General features: G+C 41.8%; 1 protein-coding gene across 3 annotated transcripts in view; it reads right to left on the bottom strand.

The window, feature by feature from the left end:
* Positions 1-2,438: 2,438 nt before the first annotated feature.
* The window catches only part of LOC144941808 (sprouty-related, EVH1 domain-containing protein 2-like), a 34,851-nt gene continuing 14,147 nt past the window's right edge, over positions 2,439-23,142 (bottom strand). For 2 of the 3 annotated variants that reach the window (XM_078868268.1, XM_078868270.1), the window contains exons 2-6: positions 22,135-22,312; positions 19,761-19,929; positions 18,977-19,044; positions 13,488-13,634; positions 2,439-9,949 (exon numbers count right to left, since the gene is read on the bottom strand). In XM_078868268.1, the coding sequence (XP_078724394.1) occupies positions 9,293-9,949; positions 13,488-13,634; positions 18,977-19,044; positions 19,761-19,929; positions 22,135-22,312 (1,219 nt within the window). In that variant the 3' untranslated portion in view covers positions 2,439-9,292. The remainder of the gene's footprint in view (positions 9,950-13,487; positions 13,635-18,976; positions 19,045-19,760; positions 19,930-22,134; positions 22,313-23,142) is intronic. The other variant, XM_078868269.1, reaches the window with a different exon arrangement.

The raw sequence follows: 23,142 nt of genomic DNA, 5'->3' as shown, positions 1-23,142 counted from the left end.
TCAAACCTTTAAAACAGCCTGCCTCAGCAGCTTTCCTCTCTCTTTTTCTCTCCTGATGGCGATCGCTGGTGTTGCGATCGAAACGTCGTACTGTTAGGTTTTTTCGGTAAAGTCACGTAGGTAAAAAAATAATAAAAAAAATAATAATAATAAATGAAAATAACTAAATTTTATTTTGTTAATTTGGTTATTTTCTTTTAACCTATCTACGTGACTCTACCGAAAGACCCAAGAATAAGGCGAAAGTCACAGCGAGGCACATGCCCTCTGGTGGACATGTATGGACACAGTTTAACACGTAGGCTTTCGCGACCAATGTTATTCATAATCAACGTTTTTGGGTTTAGATCGCGTTATTTATAAATGTGTCGTAACCCTCCACCACCCGACACGGCCAATCAGTAAAAATGTGTCACGTTGACAAAAGACAAATAGTTCACTGCTTTAGCCCACCGGTGTGTTGAAGCCACAACATTTACAATTTGAGTACGACGTTTCGCTGGTAATTGCATCCAGCATCATCGGGCAATTCGCCAATTGCCACAACATTTACAATTTGAGTACGACGTTTCGCTGGTAATTGCATCCAGCATCATCGGGCAATTGGCGAATTGCCCGATGATGCTGGATACAATTACCAGCGGACACACCGGTGGGCTAAAGCAGTGAACTATTTGTCTTTTGTCAACGTGACACATTTTTACTGATTGGCCGTGTCGGGTGGTGGAGGGTTACGACACATTTATAAATAACGCGATCTAAACCCAAAAACGTTGATTATGAATGTATGGACACAGCAGCCTTTTGAGGAGCGCTATTGCCCAGCCACCGCATTGCCCAAGCAGTTTCTGTAGGGCCGGATAGAGGGGGACCAAAACGGGCACTGCACGGGCTCGAGAAGAGATGAGATCGCTGATGCGGTACGGGAGGCTGTGGAGCTGAGTGGACTTGCCGATGACCGGCACCAGCGGTGTCAAGATCGGCCTCTGTGGAGGAGGAGGCTCGTGAAGGATGCTGCTGGGCAGTTAGAGGCAGTCGCCCTCCAGCAACAACAACGGAGGGCAGAGTGACGCTCACAACAACGAGCGGAACGCCGGGCGATTAACATACAGAAAAAGTTGGCACAGCAGTTGGGTGCATTTGCCAGTCATCTCAGTGAACCCATGGCACCTGGGTATGTTTCGCTTGACCTGTCAACGAGCTTTCGACACTTTACGTGGCCTCAACGTGCACCTGGCCTGGCACGTGCGCGTGAAGACGTCACCGCCACCTCGTGGCGAATGGCAGCTGCTGTTGTTGTTGAGTGAGCGGTAGTTGTAGCGGCTAGCGCACTGCAATAACCAACCCAGTTCAATTCCCGCTCACGGCCAATACCAGCGACGATTATCTGAACTGGTCTTTGAGCCATCACGAGGTCGACTCCACCTCAAATGAGTACCTGGAGAGACAAGGGCGGTCGAGAGTGGTGCTGGCCTTCATAGGTACTCGCTAATTGACTCTGCTGCCGCTGCTGCATTGCTTGAGTTGATCACGGAGTCTTAAATCGAGTTCTAGATTTTAGCTGACTGTCCCACCTGAAGACGGAGACTTGTGTTGCCTCCGAAACGTCGTGATTTAATTGATTTATTTTCATTTATTATTTTATTTTTTTATTTTTACCTACGTGGCTTTACCGAAAAAACCTAAGAGTCACAAATCGATTTATCATATTGGGCTCGCGGAATTGGGGCTTCATGGTTGGGCAGCAGAGGGCAGTGAAGAAAACTCCATCGTTGTACCGTCACTTCTACGCCTCCACGTGCATGGCACCCCGCATTCGTAAATCGAGGGAATTCCTCTATTCAGGGATGGTCTCCAGTTATCCCATTCGGCATTTCTAATAATTTTAAACCACACTGAAATGTGACCGAGAGGCAGCAAAAACACAATTTACTATTTGCAAAACTGATCTGAATCTGCAATGTCGACTTAAACTTGAAGATACCTTTTTTTCGCAGTCATGCTTGTAGTCTTGCCTACGATGTCGCTTGCCGTGAAAGTCACGAATGCAAAACTGATTAAAAGCAAAACACTTGATTCGTATTCTTGGTTCATTCGGTAAAGTCACGTGGAAGGGAAATAACATTTGGAAAAAGTGGCGTTTTTTTCCTTAAAATTTTTTCCCAAAATTTCTTGCTGTGGTTTTCACACCTGATGATGATTGCTTGTGTTGCAATCGAAACGTCGTGATACTTTTATTGTTTTATTTTTATTATTTTATTATTTCCCCTCGACGTGACTTTACGGAAAAAAACAAGAATATCAATCCCTGCAGTCACGAAAGCTTTAAATCGAAACTTGATTCGTAATTGAACATTTTCGTCAGATCACGCGAGTACAATGTCAATGTGTGTATTGTACCCTCCACCCAACAGGCAAATACAGTTACCACGTGAACGAGCGCGTTTTTATTGCTACAGCACACGATACGTTGAAGAACAATCCACAACGCATACCTTTATTGTAAAATAATATTGAACTTTTTGTTAACGTGATTTTATTTGACTCGTGCGGAGGAGCGTGAACAAGACATTTGCACTGTACTTGCAAGATCCGACGCAAAATTAATTAATCACAATCAATGATTAACATTGGTTGTGAAAGCCTACATGTTAAATTCAAAAAACACTTGTTGCTGTTTTAACTTCATAAATAGTGTCTGTCACGCGTATTTAACGAGAACTCGAATGAATGTATGCACTGGAGAATTAAAGTGTATGGTCATTCATCATAAGAACTTGTCTATTCTAACTTTATTTGGTTATTCAGTCATATCTGAATAAAGTGAGAATATTAATGGTAATCGAGGCTGCAGAAACCTCAAATCTATCTACTGCTGGATGAAGCACTGACTAGGTCCTCAGTAATTCCTGAGATGACAATCTATATCGCTCCTACGGATCAATTAATCACTAACCCTCGACGGTTGATTGCCCTCTGTCGTAAGTAAATCTCCGTTGTATATAACGCCCTCTGTATAGCCAACCATGCTAATTGTAGGTCGGGGAAAGGATATAAATGTAGATATTTACCAACAAATGCAGTAATTACTGAAATTCTTACCATATGTATTTTACTGTGGCTTACATGGTCTTCGTAATGTTATTGTAATATGGAAACTCAAATAATAAATATTGTTTGCAATGGGACCGCCATTACGCCTGGATATTGCAGACTATAACATTTTATTTCATTCAGTGGCAAATGGGTCATCTAAGCTCTCACAAATCAAGTCTTTACTAATATATAAATGAAAGAAGAAAAAACACTGTATGGTGGAACAGCTACTCTGAGATTGAAAAAACAACAACATACAAATCAGGAGGATTGCAGCAAGCAGATCTCTCACCAAGGCTATTCAGTGACGTAACCTTTTTTCCCTCCAGAAAATGAATTGGATAAAGAAATGAATATAAATGGAGAAAGTATTAACCATCAGATTTGCAGATGGCATAGGTATTACAACCAAGAGAAATTAACTACAGGAGATAATTTATAAACTTAAATGTTGCAAAGTCTGGGCTAAATAAATTAAAGCATAGCAAAATGGCACGTACAAGTTCAATGAACAAAATCAATCGTTGGAGGACCACTACTGGAAAACACAATGGTGTATGTATGTATATACACGTCTTTGGCAATCAATAAAGATGGGCAGGGATTCGATTATAAAATAAAGAGGTGAGCAAGAGCAGGTTAAATTGAATTTAATAATGAAAATCAATACAGCAATGTGCCTAAAAAGGAGCATTTTCAATCGGTTGATATTGCCCGATATGACACAGATTGGAAAATTGGAAACTGACAAAGTAGATGAAACTAAAATATGTATACAAAAATGCATGGAGAGATGCATGCTGGGAATTAAAAAAAACACAGAATGAGGAAAACATTTAATCACAGAACAAATGTAAATTAAGACACCGACTGGTAAGAAAAGTGATCTTGGGTAGCACACATCGGTTAGAAGGAATGATGGCTAAGAGGAGACTGGTGGTGGAATGAAAGCCAAAAGAGAGGACACCCAGGAAGATGAGCAACAGAGATGAAGCGATGAGATTAGCGCTCGTGCAAAAGCGAGATAATAGCATCACAAGAACATAAAAGATGGCAATGACTTGGGAGGGCCTTCATCCAGCAGTGGCTTGACCATGGCTGTTGACCAAGTTGTAATATGTAGTATTAGGCAACTCAAATACTAATTATTCATTTATTTTAGCAATGGCACTGACAGCAAGGCATTATACTAGACAGTAACACGTATTTCTGGACGAAAATGTAGACAATTCACAATGACTCAACCTGTGACCTGCAAGAATATTCTTTCTTTCAATGAAATGCTGCCTATATGGCAAGCAAATGCATTTACATATCAGCACCTTTCTATCTGCAGAGCATGTTCTGTGAGCTTAATATAGTGTAGCATAGAAAATAATTAACTTAATGCTACAGATAAAAGTGCTTTACTATACCGTACTTTTAAAATTAAAGTCATATACCATAGCTACAAGAAATGCAAAGGTAAATCAGAATGTCATTTAGGAATAGTGGAACAAGCACGACCAAACATAAAAAGTATACTTGAGTTTACAACGAAAAACCTTAACATTAAATCAAAACTGTGTTCAAGTAAATATATTTTCTTAAAATATAGCCAATTACATGACTCGGAAATAATGTTACAAATGCAAATAAACAGGACAAGTGTACCTTCATATCGACAAAAATGTACGGATTCATATAGAATGAACTCTCCTGTGCTTAATATGCAGCGGTATTAAACACTTTATAGTGTACCATTATTCAGGAACATTTTTCATGTTGCAAAGTGTTCGGATTTTTTCCCTTTAACTCACCAAGTGCGATTGGCCAAATTCAACAATTGTTTACAGGCGTTGACATTAATATTTCCATGCTCTAAAGGAATTTTTTTTCGTTGCTTTTATTACACGTAAAATAGTTTATGTTTTATAAAATCATGGTAATGGCGTAAACAATGTCTGACACTGACAGTGGTCACCTCGCTTTAGACCGAACCAAATAACAAGAGGACTTAGAAACACTACATTTTGGCAAAGAGAAATCCTCAGTTAAAGCCAATAAATCCGATCCCTAAATAAAGTAGTAATGGCTGGAAGAAACTAGAGCGAGAACAATTTTAATTAAAAAATGTAAGAGGCCACTGTTGTTCATTTTACCAAAGTAAAATAATTTTAATTTCCACAAAAACAATATTCAACCGCTTTGCCTCTTTAAAATGTTTCCGACATCACATTAGATCAGACCAGTTAAACAAAGTGCCAGAGAAAGTATCCACAAACATTGAATTCCTCTGAATGAAATGTTTTGTTTTGGCGTACAGTACTCTTACCGCAATATATTTTAGTACAACGAAAAAAAAATGCTTCGAGTTGAAGATAATTTCGGGCATTCCGAACGGGTTAAATTTGGAAAATGGTGAAAACAACTTTGGATACGAGAGCTGCATACAAAGTCAAATGCTTTCTTGAATATTAACAAGTTATCAAAGTCTAATTGACAAGCCACCTAACCATCTCAAAGCAGATGATCGACAGACATTAACCCGAAAATGTAAGGCTTTGTTTTGTATGCATTTACATCAATTCATGTCGGTTTTAATTTATTTCTAAAAATGTAATCTCAACTACCAATATTGCAAAGAGTAAAGTTCAACAAGTTTATGATTTTTATCTCATGAATCTTAATAGGAAATAAAAAGCCAAAACTAGTGGGGTTTTCTTTGCATTATATGTTAATGTGTGCAATGATGCAGAACAATAACACTACAAAATGCGTACCAATATGGTGTCGGGGTATACTGAGAACCAAATGCTATGTTCCTAACATTCACTCCAACGTGGCAGCCTAGCACACATTAACTTTCGGTAAAATCACAACTAGGCCCACCCAATTGACATAGCAACTCTTTTGGGGAAAGCATAAAATGACACGTGTCAAAACGTTTAAAAAGTTAGTGTACTATTCCGTTTTATTTATTCAACCTTTAATAATGGTATCACCCGCCCATGCGTTGACCTGCCGACTGGTAATAACATCCCAAAGCTGGTGGCCAGACTGTGAACTTTGGCAAAGCTTAAATATGCAAGGTTGGTTATTAACATCCTGCTCGAACCATAGCCATTAAACCGAGGAAACTTGGAAGATAAGACGCAATGCCTCTGTCCAATTCCAAAAAGGTGACTCGGCTCGTATTCAAGTATGGTATTGGTCAGTTTGAAAAAAGATTTTAGCTGCAAGTAAATAACAGAAAAGCATGCATTTTACTAAATTAGTAACCCGATGAAGTTCCTCATTTTGACTGCACCTGCACGCAAAAATGTTGTCTGCAGAATATAGCAAAGCACAAAAGTGTCTTGAAACTCATTGGTGAGCGCCTGCTACTCGGTTCTTGCGGGACACGGTTTAGCCACATCGCCGAAAGCCAAGCAGTTGAATGGAGAGAGAACGCTTGAGCAGACATGCACACGTGTAGGGATGCACCACCCACCGAGTGTTTCACAAGCTGCCAAATTGGAGTGAATTCAAGCAGTTACAATAGTTTGAGCCTGCACCCAATGCAATGAAATGCAAATTGTACCACTGTGAAATAAACCATATACATAAACAAATAAGGTAGTTAAATAAGTGGTTATAATAACCAAAACATTTTTACTTGCATTACTTGATTTTTGTATGATGGAATGGATTTAAATAAAACAACCCGAATATGGCATTGCTTATAAACAGAAGCCATTCAGGATTAATCTGGCATCGTACACACGTAAATGCTTTTAAACATTTTCTAAGCATATTAAGGCCGCTCAATCCACCTGTGCACACACGTCGAGCCTGCTACTGAAAACATCTGCCTTATAGTAGTTCAGTTTTATTTTTTAAAATGATGGTTTTGCCTCACTTTGGGTAGTTGGCATCAACACATGTTAACCATAGCCGACGCTCATAGATTGTCAATTTTATAAAATGTCACGAATAAAGACACCCACAGTATGGACATGAAGTTTTCAGTAAACCCTTTTAAAAAGAAACGTGTTGCATACAAGTTGGTAAAAAATAATAATGGTTAAATATAAACAAACGTGTGTACAAGGCCTTTGATGCCACTGATTGGAATATCCATTTTCAAAAAACCCGTAGGATCACTGGGAATAATAGAATAATATTAATTACTTATTAATATTCCAATGTACAACTACAAAAGCATACACGTAAATATATAATCAACAAAGCAAAACATGTGGCATTATAAATGTTTTCAGACCTTAACCTAAGTCTTTAATATACATACCAGTTTCCATATGTAACAAAACAATGTGGAATATGAAACACTATTATAATGTACAGCAATAAAAATGATATTAAGTGTTTGCAAGATTAACAAAAGCATATTCATTAACAACAAAAGACTTAAATGTAGTCCAGCTGCTACTAGATTTATAAGACAGTTTGTGTATAGAAAAATAAAACCAAAGTAATAATCGTATTTACAGTCCCTGAAAAAAGAATGTACAGCTTCATTACATGCAAAATCATATTCATTAACTCACACAGCACAGATGAACAAAGGCATTCAGTTTCATGCGTACACATATCAAGTGGAATAAACCGCAACAGACAGCTGTGCTTGGTGTACGAGGAGGTTATGAGTTAACAATACTTACGACTAATGGCAATTGTAATTTATTTTGCCAATAATTATATAAAAGAAAACATGAACCTCAGAATGCAGGGAATGGCACTTCATCGAAGTTAAAGTGTTGTACAAGTTACATATGCCAGCGCAGCTAAAAATATCATACATTTTATTAATACCTCTAATTTCTATGGAAACTATTGGACTTTTTTTCTGCTCATGTTTTTATAGCAACTATGTAAAAAAGGAATTTTTTTTAGAAACACATTAAGTGATATTGTTTTTGTTGGTGGCGTTCAAGTCAAGCTTTGAGTGTTTAAATAACAAAAGTGGAAACCCTAGCTGTACGCACTTTTGTAAACAAGCCATATTTTTGTTTCTGGGACGGACTTTGAACAAAGCACCACTTGAAGCGCGGCACCACTGGCCTCATTCTATGCCACCACACCACCCACGGCTGCTCGACCGTGGACTGCTGTGGCATGCGCACAGCCTCAAAACGTGCATCGCCAGGTTCACACGTCTGCGCACCTCAAAAAAGCCAAATGTTGAAACCAGAGTTGTGTGCCGCCTTCCGCAACATTCATTGGTGGATGACGCGTCATGGCATGTATGGTTCTTGACGCTTAATAAGCTGATTAGTGTTGTTTTTTTTTCTCTTCCCCGCAATGAAAGGTGAACAGAGAGAGAAACAGAAAATCAGTTCCTGTAACTTTCTTAAAGGTTATAAAAATTCAATAAATTTTTATTACATATTAGTCCCAATATAATTATTATTCATGATTGATGTTCTGAGCAACACGCACGTAATACTTGATGTGCAACTTGCCTTTAAATGGCATCTTTAGTTGTTTTTCTCAACATCAAGATATTGCAAAGTCATCAAGCATTAACAATTACATTTTCACTATCAAGATACAACCTTAATGAAAAGTTACGTCATTTAGTTTAAAGATGCCCAGCTTTGACAATGATAGAAACAAAAATGTACTTAAATTCTCCATGGTTTTTATAAGGACAATTGTAATTTTAATACTGTTTTATTTTTCAGGTCAAGAACAACCGGTTGACGTGTTCAACATTACCATTAAAGACGTAAAGTGCAGTACACTGTTCCAATATTATAGTACTACCAGGATTGATTATCTCACAATTTCAAGCACACATCAACATTAAAAAGGCCACAAGATTTTGCTTTCTTCATCATAACGATTCAAATCAAACTCGGTTCATACAAGTGTCTGATGTTACTATGTTGAATCCCCTAAATTGGGATAAACTGGTTGAGTTTTTTTTAATCAGCGACAAGTCAACATTAATGATTTGTAAACCCAATCAAATGTCCCTTTCATCTTCTGCCATGTGACGTGGCGCTTCGCAATAATGACTAAGGCGACGTTTGTTCACACATACAGGTCCAGTTAAAGTTGGGGTCGAGAGGCCTAGTCCGTAGTTTCAATCCACACGGGTAGTTTTTGTATTCATCCCGATTTAATTCCCCCCAAGGGCTTTGCAGAAGGTGGAGCCAGACATTCCGCAAAAAAAAAAAAACGTTTGTCTCTCTCTCCCCGAGCCGCTCTATTAAATCACTGCCCTGTGCTTGCCTCCACAGCAACCACATGCCACCCCGCAACTGTAGCAGCCCCTCAGCGGCAGGTAGCAGCACATACAGGGCGCGAGCAGGGACAGGCCGGCCAGCACAAACCAGCGCTGGCAGACACGCCCATCGCCATCTCCATCGCACGAGCACGGGTCCGAGAAGTCCCCCTCTGGGTCCGACATGCAGTGGTAGAGCACCGTCTCGGCCAGCCACAGGCAGCTGGCACGCTCCACGCAAACGCGGGCGCGGTCGGGTGCGTCGGCGCAACGGCGCGCCCGTCCCGGCCGCGACGGGTCGAAGAGCTCGCCGCAGTAGATGCAGCGAGCGCGCTCGCCGCTCGGCTCCCCCGGGTCCCAGCGGTGGCCCCGCCGCGGCTGGCTGCGCACCACCCGGAGCTTGTTCTCGAGGCGGTAAGCGTCGACGTAGGGGTACGTGTACTCGTGCTTCTTGTGGTGGTGGTGGTCGGCAGCGGAGGGCGACTTGTCAAAGGTGACGTAGGAGCCGGCGCCGGCGTCGGCGTCGAGTTCGCGGCGGCACATGGCGGTGTGGCGGTAGTCCTCGTAGCCGCTTCGCAACCAGCGCTCCTCCAGGGGATTGATCCTCTCGATGAGGTCACTCTCGTCGAAGCTGACTACCTTCTGCTCTCACGGGCAATGGCGAAGAGGATAAACAGACAAAGGCAGGAAAGGCAATGTGAATTAACCGTGGCACACCCACACAGGCCACGGAAGACGTTTTTCATTTGAATGCGTACAACAGACACGAGATGTGCACCGTTTGAAACCTGCCTCGGGGAATGTGTGGACTGTAAATCCTGAGACGTGAGGAACGAGTGATTTTTCATTTGTAGACCAAGCCGTGTAAGGCAATTTTTTTGATGGAAAGAATAAACGCGAGAGAATGCAATGTGTTTAAAGACCCTTCTGAATCTAATATGAAAAGTTCTCATTCTATCTAAAGTTGATTGAATTTCCTGTTCAAAAGATTGCAGCTTTATCAACGTAATTTCTGAAAGTTCCCAGCAGGTGGCAAACCAAATGCATGGAGCGTATACAATGTGCTTGCACACATGCAAAATACATTAGTGTTCCGAGCGGGTCCACAGGAAATGGTCGTCACAGACGCACTCTGGAAAATAGGTTTGGTTTACAAAACTAAACATCAGCATACACAGGAGGAAAATGGTCATTTCCTTCAGCATCAAACAACGTTAATTATTAAACCGTGTGTTTATTCCGTTTTCCAAACAAGAAATCTAACAATGGTTGGCGTTTGTTAGGAGAAGCCCCGTGCATCTTTTACAGATTGGAAATGACAACGGCGTGCAGCTTCCGAATAAGCAAAGGGAGATTACTAAACGTACGCAGCAGGTTTTATAAATAAAAAAAGACTGCCAAGGACAACGGACGTGCCCCAGTACAGTGGTTTTTTGCAGGTGCACTCGGATTAGTCAAACCTGTCACCCTGTTTACCAAGTAACCCCCCGTGAGACCGTGCATGTGGCCGCTCTTCCGAGAACGTTTACTGACAATGCGCAAGCCCCCTTTCCTTTTCCAGGTGAAATAACTTACAAGCTATTAGGGCCAGCCGTTTCCCTCTTTAAGTTCTACCATTCTGAACATGCCAGAGGCAACTGGCACCATTTCCCAGTTGTACTTTCAATCAGAGGAATCTTACATTGCCATAATTAGAGCGTTATTACATATACATCGCACAAATGTTCAAGTGTATAAAGATTGTTTCGTGCGTATAAAGCTGACAATATTAGCAAATAGTTTCTGTGCAACACGTTCAGAAATATACATTGTGTTGAATATCTGCGTTTATATGTTCGTCATGCATAACAAGAGGTCGCTGAACAAAAGTAAATAATTGTTGGAAGGACTCCGTTAGAAGAAAACGCAGCATAAAATGTGAAACTAGAGAAATTGCTGAATGAGGATTTAGGATTTTTTTTTACGAGATAAATAAATAAAGATGAAGGTGAACAAGAGCAGAGTTTAGCGTCTTTGGAAAACTGAATGTCATCATGAAAAGCAGCACATCCTTGTGCCTGTAAAAGAAAGTTTTTAATCAATGCATATTACCTGCTATGACATGGACCACAAATGCAGACACTGACAAAAAGAGCAAAAGCTGAAAAAACATGCAGAGAAGCGTGGGGAGATGCATGCCTGGAATTGCACTCGGAGACAGAGAGAGAAACAGATGGATCGGAGAAGACACACAAGTCGGATACATTAGCCGTCAACGAGTGGGCTTGGGTAAGGACCTATCACGAGAAGGAATAATGGCCGATGGATAAGACAGTATGCTGAACTTCTTTTACACAGTATGTAGCCAACCATGCTAAATCAGAGGTGCGGGGGAAGACAACAAACTAAACACAAAAAGCAGTTGTACAAAATGAGTTTTCAATCTAGATGTCACAGTGCATAGCCTCCAGTGGCTTCCTAATATCAAAAGAGCATTCCAGACAGCCACAGAAGCGTATCTGAATGCGAGCGATGCAGTAACGATCTTTTGTTCGATGGTTGAGTAAAAAGCCGCTGCAAGGATGACTGGAGTTTGCGTGACAGAATGGTATTATTCAAGAGAGAACACGCTGGGAAGGACAACCGCCGCAAAGATGGCATTGCGAGACGAGGTCTTGTGCAGGAGTGAAGTGCATTGTGGTTTTATGAGAGCATGAGGAATTCCACTGGCCTGCGGAGGCCTTCATCAAACAGTGGAAAGGGAATGGCTACGCTTGTCAACAATGAAGCCTGAACAAATGTAAAATTGCTCACGGACAACTCGAACACCTCTCTCTTTAATGTAGCGTAGAAGGGAAATAATGAAATAATAAAAATACAACATAATAAAACACAATTCTCACGACGTTTCGACCACAACGCATTATTATTTCCCCTCTACGTGACTTTGCCGAAAGAACCAAGAAGATGAATCCCTGCAGTCACGAAAGCTTTAAATCGAAAGGTAAACATCTTTGCACGTCCACACCTCCCCAGCTGCGAATGGCTCAACAATGCCACCGATGTTCATCCGGTCGCGGTTGGAATGAAGGGTACGACGAGTCATAAAACCAAGTGGGGACTGAATGAAAACTTTAGGGGGCGTTAATCTAAGCCCAGCATTCCGGTATTAAAAAAACACTTGAGAAGCTGACTTTTGAGGGTCTTCAAAAGAAACCACATGCCGCATGTCACAGCCACATAACATGGCTAATTTAGCGGTGGGGTCCCCAAGCATTTTATCCATAATGAAGGTTTTTTGGGTTAGATCGCGTAAATATATAAACGTGTCATTAAACCCACCACCACCTGACACCGCCAACTCGTAGGGTTTGTCACGTACACAAAACGTGCCAAATAGCCACTACTTCAGCACACCGGTGTGCTGGAGAGTAAACCCACACAACATTTATAATTAGAGTACAACATTTCGCTGGTGATCACAACCAGCTTCATTAGCAGGCGATAGCCATGATTGTGAAGAAGTCCTCCTCCTGAAGAACCCCATTATTTCCATGAAGACATTTAGTCAATTTACAGCTTGAAATGGTACATGCAATTGTAAAGGTTAAGGAAAAAAACCACGACTGAATTCAACAAATACCACAAGGCAATTCGGGAAACATGCGATCCAATGCAAAAGGAGTGACTAAACTGGAACTGCCTGGCACGTGACGTTTCTGCACAGCACGGAGATTTCAGCCAACGCAACAAGTCAGCATCGCTTCGCAAAACTGAGCTTCGGGGGAGTGTGCTTCAAATATTTTAATTTACGGGTACATGGTATATTTCAAGGACACACCATATCAACTAAACTATTTTTTATTTTATCAGGCAAGGCCCACTAAGCTATATAGCTTTTTTTCAGAAGCGACCTGGCCACAAATGACAGCTCAACGAAGTGGCTTATCACGTGCAAATTTTAAGGAGCCAAATACTCTAAACACATCGATTCTAAATTTTTGTGAAAACCAGAGGACCCGGAGAAAAATCCATGCGACCACGAGGAGAGCGAACCCGCAAATTCCAAATATATAGCAGCAGGCGTTAGGGTCTGGATCGAACCCACGACCCTCCCGCATACCAGGCGAGGTAGTTAACATCTCGCCACCGCGGCGCCCAGTGCAGGAGGAGGACTGGGTGAGCAACAGTTGAGACGGACCTGCACAACGCGCTCCGAAGGCAGCTGCACCATATGGCGGTAGTCCTCGTGCGCGGGCCGCACCAGACAGCGGCCCCGGCACGGCTCGACGGGCCTCGGCGGTGGTGGCTCCCTGCGACTGGATGCCGAGGAGCTGTCGGTCGCCGTCTGCCACGCCAAAACGAAGAGACGCCGCGAAGAATTAGCAAGGGCGCCTACCCTAGTCACAAATGCAAGTCCCGTCAAGGATTTCGCTCAAACTTGGTCCCGACAATGTATGTTCATGACTTTGCTTGGATAGAAATTATATAATATTGCTGGCAACGGACCACTTTAAATACCTGACCTACATAAATGCGGCTGAGCCTTGTTTTCTTTCCGTGAAATGTCCCACTCTCGAGGCACACAGGGAAAAAAATGTACGATCATTCTTTGGAGTCTAAGGAATGATCATGATTTGTCTTGCCTCTGTGAACATGTGGGAACATGTCCTGCACATTTGATTTAAAAAGAGCTCCTTTGTCTGATGCTTTAATGTAAAAGTTTGCGGTCAGCAATTTCATGCAGGTGTGAAGATTAAGCAATATTTTAACAGATTAAAATAAATTATAAGACTTTTTCCTGCAGGCTGCAGCATTTCAGATATGTAACTGCCACAGTAGTCGGGTCCACTCTGTGCCCCGTATGACAGCATTAAGCCTATAGGTTCAAGTTCAGAACAGGATCTTCTAAGTTTATTTGGTTCAACATGAAAAAGCACTGGAATGTTGACACATGGTAAAGTCCACCAGGGGATCAAACATAACTCTGAATGAACTTACGGCATTGACCTGCTGCATTCTAACCCCCCCCCCACCACAAAAATTAAGCCACTACAAAGATCACATCAGGCAGATGAGACCGCAAATTAAGCACAAGCCACCAATTTGTTACAAAGATGAGACTAGCTACCCATCAACTGGTGAGAAAATTAAAAGAAGCATTAAAAATAAAAAAAACAATACAGCATTGTAGTCCCAATGGAAAGAAAAGTTAAACTTGCAAATACAAAGACCTTCAATTCGCACAAAATGTTCTCTTTTTAGGCAATGTTGCTATTTTCTTGGCATGCTATGGTAATTACTCTCCGTCGTGTTTGGAACACCTGTCTGCCATCGCCGTTAATTCCCAGGGCTAAAGGTTACACTAAGAATTTCAGAAGTGTGGAAAGAGCGAGGTCAGCTGAATGCAGCCTATGGATTTGTATTAGAAAGTGATGCCAACTTTCAGAATGACAAAATTTCAGAAAATTTTACAAATTTTAGATATCTGTAAATTGGAATTTGCTTTAAATATCTGAAACGTATAATGCATGGCAAATGTTTAAACAAATTATCAATAAATACACAGACAGCTATCATATCTATGCCTTGGGTGACAAGTGCAAAGTTCTATTCGTTTTTTTTTACATGAAATGTATGTTGTTGTTTTTAAACAAATGTTGCAACAAAGTTGGCTAAACTACCCACAGGAAATGGATAGCAAGAGCAAAAGAGTTGTAACAAAATATTTAATATTATGTTAACAACAAACCTTTTTTCTTATCAACACACTGCAACAGCCACGATGTTCACTCTGCAAAAGTATGACTAATGTGTGGTGGGAGGTCAACAAAGAAAACACAGAAGCAATGGGCACGTTTAACAAACGTCGAATTCAGCTCTTGAGTAACTGTGAAAATTAGGGAAACACCCACCCAGAGTATGTCACGGAGTGGAAGTTTAACATTTTTTTTACATTTTCCAGCTGACGGTCTGCAAGAGCACATTTTGCCACGTTAAACGTCAGAACGGCACTATGAAATGAGTTTGGACTTCAGAGAATCTAAGTGTTTCTATTGGCGATGCCAATACTGTACCAAGCGCCGAGGTCCAACAGCTGCCCTGCAGCCTTTTCTAATGCATTCAGCATGTGAGCTATGCAGGCAGAAAAATGTAAACACAAATAGGCCCCGATTGAACAAAAAACTGCTCACTTTAATGTGCCCTACCCTATTGCCAATCCCCTTTAAATTTCATTACCCGTGTTTGTGACGTGTTAAGTAGGGTGCACTTCCCGTGAACACCAGAAAAGGGGCTATGGCTGGATGCAATTTAAACAATAACAATAATGAGTTGTACTTTAAACAAAAGTTGACGAAAATATATTTTCACAGAGAGGTCTAAAAGGTGTTGTAGATATTCCCTCCACCCACCCCACCTCCATTGATACCGAATCGAAACAACAAAAAAACATCGCTTTTAAAATCATCAATGAATGGATGGAATGCTCTTGGGGCAATGTTTACTTGACAGCTGAAATCCTACCGGTCTGTATGGTGTTACGAGTGAGGCACCGCCAAATGTGTAAGCTGCAATCAACCCCACTTTGTGACGACCAGTCACCCTGGCGCCTAGTTTTGTGTGTGTGTATGCGCGTGCGCATGTGTTATTTGCACACATGTACGTGTGTGTGCGCGTGCGCATGTGTTATTTGCACACATGTACGTATGTGTGTGTGCGCGTGTGTTATTTGCACACATGTATGTGTGTGTGTGTGCGCGTGCGCATGTGTTATTTGCACACATGTACGTGTGTGTGTGCGCGTGTGTTATTTGCACACATGTACGTGAGTGTGTGTGTGTGCGCGTGCGCATGTGTTATTTGCACACATGTACGTGTGTGTGTGCGCGTGTGTTATTTGCACACATGTACGTGAGTGTGTGTGTGTGCGCGTGCGCATGTGTTATTTGCACACATGTACGTGTGTGTGTGCGCGTGTGTTATTTGCACACATGTACGTGAGTGTGTGTGTGCGCGTGCGCATGTGTTATTTGCACACATGTACGTGTGTGTGTGTGTGTGTGCGCGTGTGTTATTTGCACACATGTACGTGAGTGTGTGTGTGTGCGCGTGCGCATGTGTTATTTGCACACATGTACGTGTGTGTGTGCGCATGTGTTATTTGCACACATGTACGTGAGTGTGTGTGTGCGCGTGCGCATGTGTTATTTGCACACATGTACGTGTGTGTGTGCGCGTGTGTTATTTGCACACATGTACGTGTGTGTGTGCGCATGTGTTATTTGCACACATGTACGTGAGTGTGTGTGTGTGCGCGTGCGCATGTGTTATTTGCACACATGTACGTGTGTGTGTGCGCGTGTGTTATTTGCACACATGTACGTGAGTGTGTGTGTGCGCGTGCGCATGTGTTATTTGCACACATGTACGTGAGTGTGTGTGTGCGCGTGTGTTATTTGCACACATGTACGTGTGTGTGTGCGCATGTGTTATTTGCACACATGTACGTGTGTGCGCGCGCAAACCGGACTTTCTCACGTAAGAATAAACGAAGGAGATTCTACTACATCGGTGGCTTGTAGCCAGCAACACAAGGAAATGCTGCTTTGTAATGTGCAAGTTAAAACCAGTGCGATGCGATTAAATAACTCATACCGCTATAGGGTGAACAATATCCTACAGTGCTGGGTAGGCAACTTCCATCTTTTTACCAAAGCGCATTTTGATTTGGCAAATATAAAACCTGTACGGTCAAGTACACCCAGATGTCATGAGCAAAACACCCCCCCTTTGCCCCCCCCCCCCCCTTGTCTTCCTTGAGCCTGAGAACCGAGCGAAAAGAAGACTGCGGCAAACGAATTGCAAAACCAACAGAGCGGAAGCACCAGCTTCCACACCGCTGCCGACAACCTTACGCAACAGGCAACTTCCAAGAGGCAAGCAGCAGAGGCAGTGGTTCCTTTTTTTTGAAGGAGCAGACGCCAATTTGCAGATCCTCTTAGATTTAACATTCCTCACAAAAACCTGCGTTAGGCATCAGGCGTTTTTTCGCCGTCCACCCCACCACCACCACCACATATTATTTACATTGCCATGGCCTGTAATGTGGATAATGGCACAGGCTTTAATGATGCAGTGCAAGAAGTCAGTGGGTTTAGTGTGCACATGTTTTAGAAGGGAGTCGAAAAACCAGCAAGCACACTTTTGCCAGTCCCGGCAGAATGGATTACAGTTGTAGGGAGAACACTGTTTTTGTGTATACTGCGGGACGGAAATTCTTGCGGCAATCATTTGTAACGTAATCGAAAATTGCAACCCAGTTGTTTGCACAATTGGCGAGTGGTGACTTTCCTCGAGTTCAATGACAATTGGCCCTCCTTACCGCCTAGGTTACGCAATGGCTCCTTAGCCAAGGGCAAAGAGCAAGGCAGTGGAACACCTACCACAGCGACTAGGCAATGTTTACACTGTACACATAAAGCCTATGAACAAGCAAACTCCATATGCTCGAAAACACACATCTTCCTAGCGAGATATGGCTGATATTTTTGAGATGCGTGTACTTCTTATGGTGTGAAAGGCTACGTAAAAGATTAGCGTAACATGCGAGTAAGAAATGTGAGCTTAAATGTAAAAATAAATGAAAAAAATTGCTGCCAGTGACATTATCGAGCTAGAAAACTCATTTGAACGGTATGAAGTTTTCTAATGATAGTTTATTAAAGTGGCTAGGCTAAGCCCAACAATAATACAATGATCCCCTTTGTTTTACCTCCTTAAAATAACGATTACCTGTGAATGTTTTAATGACAACATCAAAAAGAGTTTGGCATTAGAAGTACCCCCTTCTTTGGGGCTTGAGCCTACTGAATTTTTCCACCAATCCCACATAATTACAAAATGAAAGCCAGATGTGCAGGGAAAAATATCAAGCAAAAAAAAATCATGAGCTTCAAAATGTTAAAACAATGTCCTAGTCTTTGCTTCTAGTCCAATGGTATTTTTTTATAACCTTGAAAAAGGAGGGGAAAAAAATGCCAAACTAAGAAAGCTAAATATGCACAAACAAATTAATCATAAGAAAACAAAATGAGAGTATTGGTCGGTTATTTATTTACAAGTTATGTTTGAGACTTGGCATCTATACTTGTGTGCAATTTTGCTAATTCCATGCCCAACCCAGGCTTTGTACAGTTAATGTGTTTTCCATAAGGTCTACATTCGGCTTGTATGAGCACATAAAACAAATGTATAAAGTATCGCTCATATGTTTAAGCCGACTACCATGGCAGGATTTTACACACGCATACTGTACACGTTGCCATTTCATTTCAGTTACTGGAAAAATTTGGTCGCAAAAGCAGAGATGTTTTGTACATCTGTGCGAAAGAGAAAGAATTTGAAAGCAGGATGTGATTTTTAAATGTGATGGGAATGAGGCCAAGTGGAAAAGCATGGAAAAGATAGAAATATACTTCATGCCCCAAGTCAGTGGAGGGCTGTTGCAAGCAGAAAGGTTAACATTTAACAAGCAATGCAATTAGCTTAGGAGCAAGCTGACCTAACGGGGAAAACACAAGTTAGACATTCTAATGCAATTATTTGATTTGTTTTCAATGTATTTACTCTATCATCGGTGCAAATGAAAAGCACAGTACACCGGGACGAAATAACGAGACAAGCACTCACGGTGAAGACATCGTCATCCCCAACTTCAGATTCATTTTGCAACGTGGAAGATGACGTTGTGGACCCTGCTGGAAGACGAAGAGCGAATTACGTGCGGCAACAAAATGCGTGCCATTACAGAAAAATTTCAAAGAGTAAAAGGTACACCACACACATCACTAAAGCCCATTACAAGCAAGGGAACTCCTTTTGTCAAGTGGCATTTGGCCCGCAGTTCTTACACAAATGTATGATATGACAAGACCTCAGCCTATTACAGGTCACATGTGAAGTTACTTATTGCAGTACACCAATTTGTTCCTATAAAGCGCACTTATCATCCAACTTTCCAAGCATATCGTCGACCAAGTAAAAACGTTATTCTTCGAATAGCTTAGAAAGATAAATAAAAACACACGTGTGGAACCAAAAAAATCTATGCCATGACACTTCACTATAAAAGATGAAATTGGTCAGGATACATTTGCAGAAAGGATGAAAACCAATGGACACAACCAGTGGCAGAATGGCAGGAAAACACATGAGCGAACGACCACAGGGGAGAAGGAGAATGACATCAAGGCACATGTGCGAGTTAAGATGGATTGCAGCTGCGCAGCGCGGAGGCAGCGGTATATGCAAGTGCACTTTTTTATGCAAGTGCACAAAAATAAATTGTCAAAACAAGCACGGAAAGGCATGACAATGCGTTTACAAATCGAATCTCACAGTGAAGGTCAAATAAAGAGGGGAAGCGCAAAGCAGAAAAAAAATGAAAAACCGAATGTCCCGTGACTTCCTCTACCTTCGCTGAGGTCCTCAATGGCCTTGCGCACTCCGCGGTCAAAAGCGCGAGCATCCGCCGGGCTCTGGAAGGTCAGGCCAAACTTCTGCTCGTCAATCTTCCAGTGGTGGAAGATTGGCGTTACCTTGTTGTACACCACATCCTTCTTCAGGACACATTCCAGTACGACCTGTCAACGAGGCGAGTGGTCAGCGGTTAGCGGTCCAGGCGAGGGAGTCGGAGCGATGAGCAAGGTGGCGAGGCGAGACACGCTCACTGCGGAGATTTAGAGAAGTCGTCTTTAAAGACGATGGAGACAAAGACAGTGGCTTTTGGATGACCCTGTTCAATTTAATCTGACAAGAGGCCCCCTTCAATCATTCTTAAGTAAAATACGTTGTACACATAGGAAGTCTGTTTGAACAGCAATTGATGGATCATATGACAAAGTAGTATTTATAGATACACAATATAGTTTTAATATATGTATGCGTAGCACGAACATGGCTCACCGTGAGGTTTTACGTCACGACACTAATGTGTGTAAGCGCCCTAACCTTTGAAGAATTTCCATGGATGAATGTAGTTGTGGCATGGCATGTGAAGGCCAACGTTTGCTCAGCAAGTCACAGAATGCTCCCAAATTGACAAGAGCCTAAAAATCAACATTCCGTCCTAATTTTATACTGATTGTGCTATCATTGTCGTGTCATACGAAATGAAAAATGCAAGGTTGGAAAAGAGTCCATGGATAGAGAGAGTACATCACTAATACTGAAACATCTTCAAATGACCTCTTACACTAGTGTTTGCACATTTCCACCCACTCTGCTGAAGGAAGATAAGTTAATTTTTAGGCAGTCAAACCAATAATTTTATTTATCAGAGATTGAAAATTGGCGAAACTAAGTAAATAAACATAATGTGATTTTTGGTTGTTATTTAAGTCACTTGTGATCGGGCGGAGACCATCAACTCGGTAAGACTTGAGAATCCAGTTTTGATCGCAGACTCCTGCCACGGAACGTAACGGTACCAGCTCAGTGCTCTAAGACCTCTGAGTTTGCAGGCCACCTCCAATAAACTGCATCTTTTAATGCTATGGCTGCAACACATGCTGTAGATAAGATTACCAATCGGCTCAATAAAAAAACCCTTAGGGCCAAGAATAAAACCAAGTCATGCCTGATTATTCTGTATATTCACAGTTACCATAATAATAATCTGAATACATTTAAACAACCAAGTGTTACAGCTCTGGACTGATGAGCAGTTTTCAACTAAATAAAGGTTCAATTTAAAATTTGATGCAGTAAACGTCTGGCAGACCGTTAAAAGATCCAATGCAAATTCAGCTTGAGGAAGTAATTTTTTAATATATATAAATTTTAATCTGGATAGCCTTTCAACGGTTTCTGTAACTAATTTATTTTGTATTCACTAATGTCAGGAATACGTTCAAGATTTTCCAACTGTATACATTACTACGTTGTTGCCAATTTAGTTGGCAGCAGAGGGCAGTGTAGCAAACTTCATTGTTGTAGTGTACGATGCCGCGTCTATGGTGCACGCCTTCACCAACCCGCACTACTACGATAATGAGCCAAGAATGTCTGTTTGTGTGTAACACGCGTGACGTCACTCCACATGCCGCACCCCCCCATCATTAATATTCATGAGTGGGTGGATTTTTACACTCGCGCAGAAGGTCGAGCGGAAATAACTTTGTTCGAAAATTCGCTTTAAGTTTGACGTTTCTTAATTGAAAGTGAATCTAATAAATAATTCTATGAATCTAATCAATAATTCTACGCGGCAACAAAGTGGATTTGGTGTCTTTATTTCTTCAGCACTTGGGACAAAAGGTAAGTCTAATTTATGCTTCTGCATTATGGTATAATAGACATTTCTCTGTGATTTTCCAGATATTGTATCGAATTCCCATTTATTTCAACCCCAGCGACCGGAAGCAGAAGAGAATAAAGTATCAGAGCAGTGAATTTGAACAAATTGAAGGTCAGTTATATACAGTGCTACAGTGACATGAAGTGAGGTGTTTTATGGCATACTTTTGTGCAAGATTCACTGCCATTAAGATACTCTGCTCAATTTTTTTGTAAATATTACAGATTCTGTCCTAAGATGGGCAAACAAGCTCGTGGTCAAATAATGACACAGTGTGTGGGGAGGCCCTCATCCATAAGTGGTTTTCAAAAATTGCCACATATGTACATATGCTACCAGCTTGTGAACTTCTAAATTGTTGTCCTTTCGCAAGTGTGTTCGAGCACTGGGCACAAGCGTGCCACCCCCCCACGATTCTCCGCGGTTTAACTGCACACGCGTGGAAATAACTTTGTACACACTCTTGAACGGCAATGCGGACATTATTCACCAGCTTATCCTTGAGACGTTCTCCCAGGATGAGGAACTCATTGCGCCCGGTCTCTTCATGGTGAAGCACTTTGTAGATGCCCACTCGGCTGATGCCTCCGCCAGCCAGGGGCACCCAGCCGCCCGTCGAGTCGTCCCTCGTCATCACGACAGCGCGCACGCGAACGATGTAGTTTTCACTGTCGCGCACAGGCACGCGTGGCAACACAGGGCCACAGTTAGGGAAAGCCACGAAACTTTGCGGCCACAAAAAACACACTGCCTATATGTGTGTGTTTGTGCGCACTGGCAACTCGCTTGCAAGGAGGAATGAGTTGCGTGGTGTTGCACGTGCGAACATAAGAGGATTGAAAGACGTGCGCAGGTGCGTCATTTTGTACATCTCAACATTTACTCGTAATATTACGAAATCGTGTTTACATTTGAGAGACAAAAAAATAAACACGTGCATTCTCTTTGAGTGTTTGCAAAAATAATATTCCGCTTTTTATTGTTGTATCAGTCGCGGCCATAAACAGCCATGATTTATCCACGGCTGTATGAAGGTTTCCCTCAAGCAGTCAAAAATCTGAGCCCACTGCACCATCCCCACTGGCAAATCCTCTCTGGCACATGCCCTCCTTCGGTTGTAACTCCATTGTTAGTTCCAACCGCTGGCAATCATGCCTTCTCGTGACATGTTCTGCCCAGCCCAATATTCTTGACAGAAAATGTCATGTCTCTAATATAATGTCTCTAACATGCCATCAAATCCTTCCCCTTTCCTTCTCTCCACGCTTATCTGTACACCACTCTATGCTTCATATGCACGCTTTGCAGAATTTGCTCAATTAACTTAATGAATAACCCACGTTGGTTAATGCTGCCACCATTTATGCATATGCCTCTTTCTGCAATCCAATTTTCACAAAACACCTTCGAACATCATTACAAATAAGCCAAGGTGAAAGTGTGTCTCCGTGCCGAACTCACCATCTAATATGTATTTTGTTAATTCCTTCAACATGTG

This window comes from Lampetra fluviatilis, chromosome 25 (assembly GCF_964198595.1).
Source record: "Lampetra fluviatilis chromosome 25, kcLamFluv1.1, whole genome shotgun sequence".
Lineage (NCBI taxonomy): Eukaryota > Metazoa > Chordata > Hyperoartia > Petromyzontiformes > Petromyzontidae > Lampetra > Lampetra fluviatilis.
The sequence above is the reverse complement of the archived record's forward strand: the minus strand, read 5'-3'. Positions and strand labels throughout refer to the sequence as shown.